This window comes from Mesoplodon mirus (assembly GCF_964341445.2).
Source record: "Mesoplodon mirus genome assembly, chromosome: 13".
Classification (NCBI taxonomy): domain Eukaryota; kingdom Metazoa; phylum Chordata; class Mammalia; order Artiodactyla; family Ziphiidae; genus Mesoplodon; species Mesoplodon mirus.
In genome coordinates, this window is record NC_138989.1 from 47,412,560 (window position 1) to 47,427,900 (window position 15,341).

Below are 15,341 nucleotides of genomic sequence, written 5' to 3' on the forward strand. Positions count from 1 at the left end.
AGGTATCTTAGTCACAGGTGAGATTAGTCTACAGTTTTATTATTATGTTATCTTTATCACATTTTAGTATCAGGAGTACATTAAGCCTGAGATGTATTTTTTCCTTTATATTAATAAAAAAGCATCTTGGGTCAAGTGACTGACATTGTTCATACTGCTTACTGAGTAGGAATCATTATGTCTTTAGAAAACTAGGTAGTAAGAATCCTTGTAAATAATTTCTTACCCATTCTGGGTCATCTCTATATAATTTTAACCTTTGGGAAAAGGAGCTTGTCGATCAACATTAGTGCTATATAAAACGAACGGTTCTGTTGTCTCTGGAGTGAAGGGAATCCCTCTGAAGGAGGCATATTCAGTACCTAAATGGCAGCACAATACTGTTTTAACAGCAGTTCAGGCTCCTAAGGTTTAAAATCCATTTCAGCAGACTCAGATAAGTATTATTACTATTATTTTTTAACAAGTCCTCAACTTAGCTGTGTTTATTTTCAGACTCAGCATTCACCTGGACTTCTATATTGGAGTAAGTTTAGGAATTTAAATCAATTAATTAATAATAAATAAAATTTAACTTTTTATTTGGAATAATTTCAGATTTGTAGAAAAGTTGCAAAGGCAGTACAGAGCGTTCCTGTATACCCTTCACCTAGCTTCTCCTGTTAACATCTTACAAAACCATGGCACATTATCAAAGCTAAGAAATGAACATTGGTACAATCTATTAACCTCATTATAAGCTTTATTTGGATTTCACTAAATTTTTCCATGAATGTCCTTTTTCTGTTCCTGGACCAAACCAGGATACCACATTGCATCTAGTCCTCTGTCCTGTGAGTTTCTTTATCTTGCCTCGTTTTTTATGACCTTGACAGTTTTGAAGAATATAGAAGAGGGTTTTCTTTTAAGCTAGTATATCATTTATACATGACAGTACTTGGCATGTATGAAAGCTGACTGTCTTTTCCTACAGGACCTGTAGCTTCAAGGTTTCAGTTATTTTATTCTCCTGACTTTGGTCACCAAGGGTCCTTAGGAAGATTCACTGGCTATTAATTTTAATTTTTGGTTTATCCCTTTTATTTCCAGCTGGCATCTAGTTAAGCTTATAATAACACAGATCAGAGGTCAGCAAACTACTGCCCACAGTCCAATTCTGGCCCACCACCTGACTTTGTAAATAAAGTTTTATTAGGACACTGCTACGCCCATTTGTTTCTGCACGGTCTGTGCCTGCTTTCACTCTCCACTGGCAATGTTGAGTAGCTGCAACAGGGACTGTATGGCCTGCAAACTCTAACCTAGTTACTCTTTGTGTGCCTTTACAGAAAAAGGTTGCTGACCCCTGGTATAGATGTAAAAAGAACCATGTTCTTTGGAAATTAATTGGTACAATACTAATAACTAAACTACAAGCTGAGTTTGAATCTTGTTTACTATTAGGTGATCTCAGATGAAGTGTTTTACCTTTTTGAGCCTCAGTTTCCTCATCTGTAAAATGAGAACACCATCAGCTACTTCTCAAGCTTAACCAATGTAGGTAAACAACTTCCCATAGTGGTAAGCCCCCAATAAGGGGAGACCATTATTGTTATTACTTTTATTAACAGTAATTCTTAAAAAGTTTTAATTCTTATAATTCTGCTTCACATTACCTTTCACATCTCTGTATTTTCATGTTATTTTCTATTTTCATGCACTACTGTTTTCAAGCCCAAACTGCTACCTTTTAAGCATTATCCTTCCTTCGTACTAAAGAATTGCTCAAGTTTTTATTGAATGTGTTATCCCAGAATAAAACTTAATGTCAGAGTAGGGACTGAAATATCATTACAGTTATATCTCAAAGGAAGTGAACATATTGAAATGATTCAGAATATACTGTTTTAGGATAAACTGGTCTCCAAAATGCTCAGATGCATTGCTATACTTCCTTTTTATTGGAACTTTATAAAAAAAGTTGGCAGTTCATCCATTTGGATCAGAATGGAGACAAGGATGTTGAGAAAGGGTTCTCATGAGATTTGAGGAAACACACACGTTCACTCATACAACAAACTGTTTCCAGTGAACATACAGGGAGCCAACAATGCTTCTCAAACATGAAGGAATAACAAGAAGAAATATCTCTTTCTAGCTTCTTTAAATTGGTGCTTATTCTATTTTTCCTTATTTACTTTTATAAACATACACCTTCCGGAATGAAGAAATTATAGGTCTAGTGAGTACTGCACACCAAATGATCTGAAAGAGAATGTCCACATAGTTTGTGAGACACGATTCACACAGATTAAACAGATCTAAATTATCTTCAGTAAATGTCACTCTCTGGGCCCCTCAACAGTTTTGTCTACATTTTCGTGTATGTCTGTACTTCTAAAGGAAGTTACTCCTACTCCCATACATAAAAATGCATAACATATGTGCGTACAATCTGTGGCTCCATGCTTCCAACTCTGATGTCACCATTCATGCCGACAATTAGCTCTGCATATATTAGGAGACTAATGTACCGACGAATCTTGCGGTCACTGACAGAGGAAGAAGCTCATAAATAAGTGTTCTTCCTTTGACAGTTGAGCCAAACAGTCTCCTCTGATTGCTACAGATGTGATTTATTTGCATAATTTCTTTCCTTTAAAATTTTTTTAATAGCAAAAGAAACAATGCGTTCTGTCTAAGTGCTTGGGTATGCGTGCCTGGTTAACATTTCCAGTTTCAATATTTCCTGAGAGGAAGTCATTCAAAGTGTGTTATCTAAACAACTCTAATAGGTCTAATCCAGGAAACTATCAGGGTTTTACTGTTCATAATACCATTCAGAATACCCCAAGGTCAAGCAACATTTAAAAACACTGGCATAAAATTTTACACACACACACATACTCTCTCTCCCCACCTCTTCTGTTTCTCTCTGTCCCTGGTGACTGGCAACCTGTTCCCTAAGAATAGTTGTTTTAAAGATGAAACATGTAACAGAGGTTAAAATCTCAACTCTTGAAATAAAAAAATCAGGATTGATCTGATTGATACTTGGTTAAATAGACAATATTTGATTAATATTAGATCATTTCCCCCCGAACTTCGATTTTTGTAACTCTTTCTTTTGGGAAAATGGCAGAAAATGAGAAAGAAAGAAAGGGCATGAAGAGTTAAGATAAATGTCAATCCTGAGTGTTTTATTTTTTTAAACAGGAAATAGGGCAAGGATGACAAGTACAACGGCCATGATTTAATTTGTGACGGTGCAGCCGAGGGCTTGCCAACTGGTAGTTTTTCAGAGGAGGTCTTGAAACCTCAGATGACGAAAAAAGCACTGGGCTGTCTTCAAACACTGAAACAATTAGCCTCACCATAGTATCCAATTTTATCATTCTGAATGACTCTTGAAAATAAATGACATCTGACTCATGATAAGGAAAAGATGAAATTTTTAAAAACTGGAAAATACAAATAAAAACTGGCTACTTCTAAATTCATTCACTCTTCATTTTTAAAATTCATTCTTACATCTGACAAAATTCAGGTTGCATACTAATCGGTAATTTCTGATCTCTCTGAAATGTAGCCAAGAATAAGGTAGTGAACTAGAGGCCTCTGAGCAGCCAAGAAGATGTGATATGAGGGCTTATGAAAAAGATTTAAGGACCTTAAGGGTACTTATACTTACTCCCATCTAACTAAAACTCTATCCAGCTTGGTTACCAGTTTCCAGCCCACAGCGGAATAGAAGTGGAAATCAACACTGGAAATACGGACTGTTAAAGCAGGTATTCTAACAAACATAAGAGGCAACAAACAAACAATTTAAATGAGACCATAAAGCACATAACTCTCAGGGTTGTAGGGTCTCCCCACATAAAGGTAAAAGCCATACACATCAGGAGAGGGGGATGAGTTTAAATTTTGTTCCAGTTCTTCTCTTTTGGATGATAGAAAGTACAATACATTTTAAGAAACTGAAAGAAAATTACAGTCATTTTAGACAGGATTTTTGTTATAATTCCCAGCTACCCCAAAAGCTGGCTACCTAGAACTACTCACACTCTAAAGGCTCCACAGAGGTAGAAAATGCCAGAGCAAATGATCCTTATCCATTTTGAAGAATCAGAGGAATAAAACACCTGTCTGATATCATTATAAACTTACAGCATGAGGATTCCTTTTCTGAATGGTCAAGACAGAAACCAGGAATGGTATTTTAAACTAGGAATGATGTGACCACCGCGACTCAACTATACTCTTAGTATAAGAATAAAACAAAACAACCAAAGAACTCAGTCCCACTATTTTGTATTACTCTACAGGACGAACATAGGATGGCCCATGCACACAGAATAAAGTCTAGTCATATGCTGTTTTTGCCTTTTAAAAGACGAATGTGGTCAGAAAGACGGCAGAGAGTAAAATAATTATGACAAGAGTTAGAATCAAGAGCAGTCCAAACACTTTCCACTAATGTATCTCCAAGGCCTTGTCTTAGTGTGTTCTGTTAAAATGAGTCAAGGAAGTAACATGACATATGTTTAATTTGTTAACTATCTTAGGTATGGAAACAAAGTACAGTCTAACTGGCTGGCAGAGGGGGAAGATATTTATTTCTTCAGCACTTTTTCAGATGGCAGCTTTAAAAAGGGGAATGAATATATTAAGATAAAAGGCACACAGATTGCCTCAAATCTACAGCTTCGGGGAAAAGCTGGCTGATTCTCAGTAAGTTAGAAGCCTTGGAAAAAATCCAAAGTTCAGCATCAAGTTGCAGGAATAATATTAAACTTTAGAACTCTTGCTTATTTATTCAATGATGCATTTTGGCTACTTCCTTGTGTCTTTACCACTACTTCAAGCAACAATGAAAGAACCCATCTTGTTTCTCTGTGAATACTGGTTAATACTTAAAAAAAATTCTGGGTTAATATGTTACAGTAGCGTTTTTGAAGGGGTTCATTTTGACATGTGCTATCTAATTAGAAACTGCACCACTGCTGATAGAAAACATCAAGTTAACTTGTAGGATTTTATTTCTGAAATATTGGCAACATACTCTGGAATGATGTAAGATCTAAAAATCGGCACATATAACATTCAGAAAGTTGCCAAATCCTGTGTGTCAGACCATAAGCATTTCAGAAATATGAAAGATGGAAGGATTTGGCTAGGCAATAATTATTGAATATGTTTATTTAGATTTTTAAAAAAAGAAAATGAATTTACCGTGCAAGCTATCGTGTCAATGTGAAAGGATTTTCTGATCATAATCATGGGCCTTATCTCAAATCCACAGACAGAATATGAGGGAGTAAAAGGATGACTGGATTGAATTAGGGGACCTGGCTTTGCAGCTAAGTTGTTTTGTGGTTTTGTATGTATCAATGAAGTTGGCTGACATCTGTTTCTTAGTTTTCCTATTTATTAAAAGAAGGCGTAGGACAAGGCAATGTGTAAGGGCCTTTCCAGGTCTAACATTTGATGATTATCAAAACTCAGAGTCTATTAATTTCCTAGTCCTGCTGGATTATTTGTAACAGTTTGTCACTTTATTCTTGGTCACGTTTCTCAGTACTGAGAAGCTCAGCTATCACTCAAGTTCTCTGAATCTTACACGATTTTTTTTCCCTATTAAAAAAAGTTGATTCTGAGATCCTTTGCCATACACTCCAGCAGCTTTGCCGTGAGACACTGCCACCCCTGCCAGTGACAAACCCAGTTAGCAGGAGCCGATTTGCAGGTGACAGGACTGTCAGCTGAGCTCTGACCCAGCCACAGGGTAATGGTTCTTACGAGGTCTGTGTGGGCTGAAGTGGCGACTACATTCCACATTTGGCCCAAATCTCACAGTTCCTGAGTGGGGCACTTTCCCCAGCTGAGACAATGCAAACTTGTTATTCTGCCTCCAGGGAAATCTATGCTGGAACAGCTGAAAGCTTGGACCTCACTAACTGGAACCAAAATAGCAACGTTATAGCATCCAGATTAGCGCATTTGGGCTCCCTAGGACTGGGGAGCAGTCATTTTAATGTAGAAAGCTTGTGCCTGAGGGCACTGAAGGCAGGAAGCCTCCTCCCCACTTTACGAGAGCTGCAAGCTACCCAGTGCCAAATCCAAGGCTGCCCTTTCTTCCTGCTCTCTCCGCAAATGTCACAGGAAAGACAGACTTACATCAAGACTTAATTTGTTAGTCATTAGTTTGACGGCAGAAAATACACGTGTGGGAACATTTCTCATCATTACTGGGCTGGGTTTGAGAGGCTGGAAGACATGTAAAATAATTCACTGGGTACTGGCATAATAAGTCTCCAAAAAAGTATTTGAGGTGAAAAGGTGTTCTGAAACAACAACACATATATACTCTGTTCTAATATTCAGTCACAGAGTATAAAGTACTAAATAAAGAGTAAGTGAAATCAACTGTGCTGGGAATTTTTTTTAAAATGTGAAACTTCATTTAGTAGGATTTTATGTTTTGAATCAGGGGTTGACAAACCTCTTCTTACAGGGCCACACAGTAATAATTTCAGGCTTGTGGGCCATATGGTCTCTTTTGCAACTACCAGACTCTGCCGTTGTATCATGAAAGCAGCCACAGACAACACTAAGTGTAGGGGGATGGCTGTGTTCCAATAAACCTTTATTTGCAAGACAGGTGCCTTCCCCCAAGATTGTAGTTAGCCAGCCCCTACATGAGACACTTGCAAAGCATATGAATGCATTGCTTCATTTAACTCTCAGGACAAATCTATGATGTGGGTAGTATCACTCGCATTTTGTCCATTTTGCAGGTGAAGACACCTGGGGTCATTTGACCTGCCAAAGGTCACAGTCAATGCCTGGAGCTGGTGTCTGACCTCAACTCTGAATCCAGAGCCTGAGCTACGATACACAGTCTGACATGCTCTTTAGATAACGGCAACTTGTTTAAAGAAAGAAGTCGGGCTGAAAACTGTTGTTGCAGCTATTTTTCTTATTAAAGGGTAGAGGACTGAGCCTTCGGTTGGAATGACCAATTCAGAACTAAGACATCTTCTGACTTTGAAAGTAAACATGAGAACAGAGATAGCTGATGAAAAAACTAAAAGAGGTAATTGAGAAAATGCCTATTACAGTTAAAAACAAATAGGTAGGAAAGCAGGTAAACAACAAAAAAAATTCTTACCATGGAAACCAAAAACTGGATGTTATTAACAGAGGGAAAAAGTGGTGAATGAGGCAGGTGACTGCTGTTCTAAAAACATCGAATGCCATCAGCTTAGGAGGGATTGGAGGAAATGGACAAAATGATCAGCAAGAGGTTACCTGCCCACATATTCTTTCATTTTCTTGACCTTCTCGTCTCCCATTTTCTGTTCCTCCCACCTCAGCTGCCTATTTAGATTTGAAAAACAGCTACTCCTATCATTTCTTATATTACTGCCTCAAGTTTAATTTCAAGGACTTCACACTCTACCACTCTCCTATTTTGCACATCACTTCCTTAAACAAATCCACATCAGAAGTTCCTTAACCCTGTCAGGATCTCCAATTTTCTTATTTATTTATTTATTTATTTATTTATTTTTTTTAGATGTTGGGGGTAGGAGTTTATTAATTAATTAATTTATTTTTACTGTGTTGGGTCTCCGTTTCTGTGCGAGGGCTTTCTCTAGTTGTGGCAAGCGGGGGCCACTCTTCATCGCGGTGCGCCAGCCTCTCACTATCGCGGCCTCTCCTGCTGCGCAGCACAGGCTCCAGACGCGCAGGCTCAGCAGTTGTGGCTCACGGGCCCAGGTGCTCCAGGGCATGTGGGATCCTCCCAGACCAGGGCTCGAACCCGTGTCCCCTGCATTAGCAGGCAGATTCTCAACCACTGCGCCACCAGGGAAACCCGGGATCTCCAATTTTCATTGGGGTTACACGTCTTGCATTCATGGCTCATTGCTACCTGCCACTCCAGGGCACTTCATCTGTGCCTTTGCTCATCTCTGTTACACTCCCTGGTAGAACCCAACTCTGACTATATACCCAACTCTCCAGCTCAAGATGGATGGAAGAAAAAAAGGTTAGTGCTGAGTAATCTCACTTGAAATTTACTTTGACAAAACCGTGGGACCACCCTACTATACTTCCCTGGTTAACTGTTTTCTGGGTCTCTGAGCTGATTATTATTTCCTTCCTCTCAAAGCTTCTAAAGGCTCCCATTTTGCTAAATTTAATGGTGAGTTCCCAGTGCTTATCTAACTCAATCACTAAGCATTTGACACAATTGCCCATTCTTCTTTGAAACGCTATTGTCATTTGGCTGCAGGGATACCACATGCTCTGCTGTCTTTCTATCTGCTACTCCTTTCTGCCTCCTCTAGACCTCAGTGCTGGAATGTTCCAGGGCTCAGTCCTCAGATCTCCTCTCTTAATCTAGACTCTAGGTTAGGGTTTCTCAACCTTGGCACTCTGGATGTTTCTGCTGGATAATGCTTAGGACGGATTGGAGGAAATGGACAAATGATCAGGACAGGGGGGGCTGTCCTGGGCACTGTAGGATGTTTATCAGCATCCCTGTCCTCTATTCACTAGACACCAGTAGCACCCACCCTTTCCCCAAGCTGTGACAATCAAAATTGTATCCAAACATTGTCAAATGTCCCTGGGGGGTGGGGGGATCACCCTTGGTTGAGATGTAGCTGAACTCAGCTAGCCCCATGGCTTCAAATACCACCTAGGAGCTGATAAGCCCCAAATATATATTTACACCCCAAGCCAGACCCTGCCCCAAGCTCCGGACTTGTATATCCAAATGTCTTCTCTATTGCTTTATTTGGAGGTAGTGTTTGTATTTGCTTATTTATTCCCTGCCTCCCCAACAGAATGTAATCTCCAAGCAGGCAAGGATTTACTTATTCAGTATTTACCCCCAGTGCTTAGAACAGGGTGGGCCATGTAGTGGGTGCTCAAAATATATTTGCTGCTTAAAGAATTAAACGTTTAACATATATTAACTCATTTCACACAGTTTATCAATGATGGGACAATTGGGCAGATCATTTTTAAACACATCAAGTCACCTTTTAAAGACATATTTTCTTTAATTCAAGATAAAAGGAATACATTATTTTGAAATAAATATGTAAGTAGTACTAATACTATCCATTAAATTTTAGATAAAATTTTGCTATAGTCTTGAAAATAACCAAACTAGTTCTTATTCTTTCAATACTTTTGTTTTACTCTGTATTCTTATCATGCTTCATTTCAATTTGCACTTGTAACTGTATATGAATATATGTGCATAAATACATATTTATTTCAAATAATAGTTGTGCCTTTTGACTATCATGATGCCAGTTAGCTGCCAATTCTTAACTGTAAGTCATTTCTATAGTTGTTTAGCCTCTTGGTCTAATTTACACTGTATCTGAAGCAGAGAGAAGAGGATGAATTTTCCAAGGAGGTCTGAATTCTCCTATCTTGTAAAAAATTGCTTCCTGGATAATAGCTATATTTATGTAATATTTCATATTACATTATACTTAATAATATTTGTAACAGCTATAGTTATGAATAGGTTGTACTGTTTTTCATTTTTTCTCTTCCTCTCCAGGAGAAGTAATAACCAAGCATAGCACTTCCTGGCCCCCAATTAGGTCTCACATTAAACTCTGCATATATGTTCATGCACATTATAATCAATTTTTAAAGAAGACCATGGCATCCAACATTTTCTTTTAAAATCCAGGCAGTATCCAGGCATCTTTCCCCCAAATCTCCTCGGTTTATTTATTTATGTGGGTGTTTACTCACTAAGCACACAGACTTTTGTGTATATCTCTATGTAAATTTCTTGAGGTTCCTTTATCCAGTCTTCTTGGAATAGAATTGAAAGATGTCTTAATGATTAGCGCAGGCTGGATGTGATGACATCTTACAACTTTATGAGTGATAGACAAGAGGTATTAAATATTTATGTATGCATAGCACAGAACTCAACCCAAATCCAACCAGTTCTATGGATGCTATAAGCTTCTACTCCATACACTTATCTGTAATATCCACAGTAACACTGACATATTTTAAAAAGTGTCCAGATTGAAAGGATTTTCTGTTTGGCCTCATTTCAGTGGGGAGTCCAACTGACTGTTTTTTTTTTGCTTTTTAAAAAAATTGTGGTAAAATATACATAACATGAAATTTACCATCTTAACCGTTTTTAAGTATACAGACAGTAGTGTTAAGTACATTCACACTGTTGTGCTAAACTTTTATTTATTTATTTATTTATTTATTTTTGCGGTACGCGGGCCTCTCACTGTTGTGGCCTCTCCCGTTGCGCAGCACAGGCTCCGGACGCGCAGGCTCAGTGGCCATGGCTCACGGGTCCAGCCGCTCCGCGGCATGTGGGATCTTCCCAGACCAGGGCACGAACCCGTGGTCCCCTGCATTGGCAGGCGGACTCTCAACCACTGTGCCACCAGGGAAGCCCGTGCTAAACTTTTAAATGATATCTCTATTATATACATTTGAATCAATATAGCCAATCATGGTATTCTGTGGGGGGAAAAACCCCTATCGAAATGTATTAGTTTCAGTATTATTTTTTCATCCATTGCTGGTTCAATACAAATTCACAAACAAACAGCTCTTAGAGGCATCTTTTAAAAATCTTTCATGTAAACAATACGCCACCAAAGACTGAATATTAGATTTTAATACTTGAGGAAATTTAAAAAATCATAAAAAAATTTTATGCTAGATTTCTCATCATTTATCAGCAAATGAAATGTTTCAGAAGAGAGTTTGCAGTATTAACTTTGCTTTCTAAACAAAATTTTTTTCACTTGGTTAATTCTAAATGTAAGTTTTAAGGAGAGATTTAAATCAAATCAAGACACTAATGAAATAGGATTTGATTAACTTCTGGCCAATGAATCTTGGAAAGTTTAAAAAATGAACACTTTCTCACAAATCTTCAATGTAAACAAATACAAGCTGTCTTGAGGACTCACAGCCCGAGCCACTGATGGAGTTAAAAATTGTAAATATTCTGAACATAAGCATAATTTGGTGAGTAAAGAACTTTACTAAATACAAAATCATTTTAATAATAAAACTAAAGGAAGTAGATCACGGCAGCTGTGTTTTAGAACCGGGGGAAAGAATGACTTAGCCAATTCAATGAGCCACTTCCCCACTAAGGAAGCTGTCTTGGGCATCTCCCCGCTTCCTGGGAGTGTGGGTGGAGTGCCCCACCTGTAAAGACACTTGCATTCTTGGGCCAAGATACCATGTAGTCTGTTTTTCACATAGAGCGGATTTCCAAGAAACTGGCATCTGCCCCCTAAATCTTGAAATATTCAGAGAACAGTGACTCAGTTGGACTTCCTGCTGAAATGAGGTTAAACAGAAAATCCTTTCAATGTGAACATTTTCTCAAATGAGTCAGTGTAATCGTCGATGTGGCTGAAGAAAGTGCAGTGGGTTTGCAGGCTGAAACAAGGATGGACCTGGTTGGTGGCATCGCTACTCTGGTTAGTCTCTCTTCTAACCAGACTCTCGTCAAGGAGCTTGCTCACTGTGTAGGAGGGGACAGAACTGTCCCTTTAAGAATGCAAAACCAACACAGCACAGTAAACACTATTCAGCTTTCCTCTGATGAACAAGGATCAATAGGCACCTATTGGGCAACATTCGATACATCAATTTTCCCTCTTTTGTAGACTGATATAGACAGAATGAATACATGCTGATGTCAGGGCATGCTCTGGAAGTCCCTCTTTCTCTCAACAAGTGTTTGGTATTAGATTTACCATATGCCTTTTGCTTGCTCTTACAAGTAGAGCATCTAGCCTCACAGAAGATGTGGCCAAAAAATGGTTACATCTTAGGGAATAAAGTCCAAATTTTAAAAAAGGAAAATAACTTTTGATCTGCCTTAACAGTTATTCTAGCCAAAGGTAATGCTAACTAAATGTAGTAACCTTTGGGGTGGGGGTCAGCTCAGCTACAGCACAGTTCTTATAAGACCAGTTTTGGCCATTGACACCAACTCATGAGGAAGATGGAACCTCCTAAGAGGCATAGATGAGCACTTACTGTGTACACAACAACCTGAAAGCTAAATTATCTTAGTGAGGATAAATCTTTGGTTCTTTCAGAACTACCTTCACGTTGAATGTTATTTCCTCCATGACGTACACGCGTTCAGGAAATGCTTTAGCCACCTCCTCCACACTGTTGAAATATTGCACTGGCTCCTTTATATCTCGGTCTTGTTCCAGCAGCTTGAATTGCCCTGAAATACGTGATAAACGGAAGAGATATGAGATGTTTACGCTGGACAGCTGTCACCGTGGCGACAGCATCCCCTTTCCTTACTCCCACTCTTCTCTGTCAAAGGCTTTCTGAGCATTATCATTTAAAAAAAGAAAAAGTTACCGTGGCAAAAGGTTTTCTTGAAGTAGGATATTTATTTAAAAATCAGTTTAAAAATGAAAGCAAACATATTTTTTCTTTTTTTGCTTACTTTCAGAGTTTATTACCAGAGGATCAATAACAGATTTGATGGATGTTTACTTGTGATGTAAACTCGACGTTGAAAACTTAATGTGTTATATAAATGGTTGCTCCTGTTGTTTGTAACAGTACGTCACGTTGTCATTTAGTTGTAATAATGCCCCCCCATACATTGTATTCTAAAACCAAGGCTGAGTGGCCTGGGGGAACTGATTTTTTTTTAAATTAGTATTTTTAAAATGTGCAATGGAATAAAATATGTGGACCCTTAGCTTTCACAGATGTCCTTGGTTTCAACAGTACGCAGGCAATGCTGAGGGCTAGGAGCTGCTATAACTTGTAAGTCTATAGCTTGGCTGCGGCACACGGGCAGGGCTTGAGACCAAGGGGCCTGGGGCGGGCGCTGGGAGGAGCCCCCTTGCAGTGAGTGAGCCACTTGGCATCTGGAGCAGCACGTAGCTTCCATCTTTCCTTTTTACTACCATGTGTGAAATTCATGAGAGTAGAAATATACTATCAAAGTATCCATAATTGGGGGGATTTCTGAAGAACTCTGAACATATTCCTAGAAATGTCAAGGCTCTATTATGCTGCTTGGACGTTTCTGGTATTTGTGATACTGCCGCCACATTCTAGAGGAGCTGCTTTCGGTTTAGCATAAAAGACCACGTACAATCAAGTCCGTGACGCCATGTTTCTTAGTGGTCATTTTCCGAACACTGTTTACAATATAACACTTGAGAAACTTGAAAAGGAATGAAAAGCTATTATGAGGCAGATCTCTCTGCATGCGTCCACGGGGCATCAGGCAGAAATAGGGAGACTTTCATACTTTCAACACATTTTCTTTAAAGCATCTATTAGGTGGAGGCATTATTCTAGATGCTGGAGATAAATCAATCAAGAGACCAGATAAAAATCTCTGTCCTTTTGAAGCTTACACTGAAGTGGGAGACAGAGGCTAAATACAATCAATCAGTAGAATATATGCCAGAAGGTGAGAAGTGCCATTAAAAATAGGGTGAGGGGGTTGGAGAGTGCAGGGTGGCCAGAGTAGGCATGGCTGACTTTGATGTAGCTGGGCAGTGAGTTCTTAGAATTCTAAGCACACGCAACAGTCTACACAGAAACCCTCAGGCGGATGGGCTGGTGCATCTTTGGCATGCTGTGGCTGGAGTGGGGTGAGTAGAAGCTAAGAAGGAAGAGAAAGAAAGTCAGAGAAATAACAGGTGGTTTAGATTGTCCACAGCTTTGCAGAACTGTGGTTCTTCATCTGAGTGCGATGGGGAGCCACCCGGGGGGTCTAAGTGCAGAAGAGGTGATTTAACCAATGCTACAGAAGAATCATTCTAGTTGCCATGTTGAGGACACACTGTAAAGGTGCCAGGCGTAGAAGCCCAGACACCAGTTAGGAGGGCCCTGCAATCATCCAGGTATGAGACGGCCGGGGTTTGGAAGCAGTGAGGAATCTGGCCTGAGCGGCTGAGGAATGGAGCTGCCACTAACCGAGATGGGCAGGTCTGGAGGGGTAAGATGAGGAGGTAAGATCAGGAATTCAGTCTGGACCGGTTAAGTCTATTAGACATAGAAACGGAGATATCCCGAAAGCTCTTAGATGGATACATAAGCGTGGAGGTCAGGAGAAAGGTCTGGCTGGAAATAGTTAACTCTGGGCGCCACTGGCACACGGATGATATTTAAAGCCATGACACTTTAATGACAACCACGGTCTCAAGTGTAGACTGAGAAGAGGTCCAAGGTTTGAGTTCTGGGAGACTAAGGACTGGCCAGGAAAATACGAGAAAAATCCAGAAGTGCTACATTCTAGAAGCCAGGTGATTCGAGTGCCTCAAGGAGAAGAAGGGGGAGTGATGTCAAATGCTGTGCACAGGACTGTGAAACGAGACTGAGAACTGCTGGATTTAGCAGCTTGTATTTAATTGGGGATTTTGATACGAGCAGTGGAATAGCTGGGCCAAAGCCTGATTGAACCTGAGAGCCTGAGAAAGGAGAGCTGGGAATAACAAGAATGGACAGCAGGTGATGTTTTGGGGAGTTCTGTGATGAGGGGAGAAGAGACACTGAGTAGTAGCTAAAGGGAGGAAGTGGGATGGGGCCTGGAGAGTGTTTTTGTTTCCTTAATTCGATGGGAGAAGTACCAGCACGTTTGATGCTGATGGGAATTACGCACAGATGATGAGGATTACTGGAGCACATCCTTGAGGAGATGGGGGGACATCAGAGTGGAGGAGCTGGCCTTCAACAGGAGTTCATCTGTGGCAGGTTCAGTGGGACCTGGGGGAAGCTCCCTCTTATTGCTTCAATATTTCCAGCAAAAGTGGGAAGGAAGGCATCCGTTGAGAATAAAGTTGAGAGAGGAGGTGTTGGAGGTTAAGGAAAGAGGAGAAGGTTGTAAAAAGTCCAGTGAGAATGAATACCATAATACGTCTGGTGGGGAGCCCTAAGCTCCCACTTGAGGTTAACAGTCATCATTTGAAAGTGAAACCAAACAGTCTAGTTGTGTGTTTTCCTCTAGCCAATGTCTGACACACGGGGCTGGCGTGAAGCAGGTAGAGATTTGGATTCAGCCAATTACCAAGTGAGTATGAGATGTGAAAGAGGGACAAAGTAGGCAGGATGTATGCAAGGGAGTTCATGGAGCTTGAGCTGGACCCAACATCTTGGGAGGGAGGGAAGAGGATGAAAATAATCATGGGATCAACGGATGGCAGGTTCTGACGGACTTGATTTCCGTGCCCTGGAGGAGTGAGTTCGAGAACCAGGCAGAGGAGAGAGGTCAGAGAGTGGTACGTATGCGACTGAGATCACGGAGGGATGCAGTTATTGGCGATTCTGTGGTC

General features: G+C 39.9%; 1 protein-coding gene across 2 annotated transcripts in view; it reads right to left on the reverse strand.

Annotated features, from left to right (window-relative positions):
- Positions 1 to 15,341, reverse strand: part of GAREM1 (GRB2 associated regulator of MAPK1 subtype 1) — a 221,605-nt gene that overhangs the window by 46,175 nt on the left and 160,089 nt on the right. For both annotated transcript variants that reach the window (XM_082639970.1, XM_082639969.1), the window contains exon 3: positions 12,129 to 12,259. In XM_082639970.1, the coding sequence (XP_082496096.1) occupies positions 12,129 to 12,259 (131 nt within the window). The remainder of the gene's footprint in view (positions 1 to 12,128; positions 12,260 to 15,341) is intronic.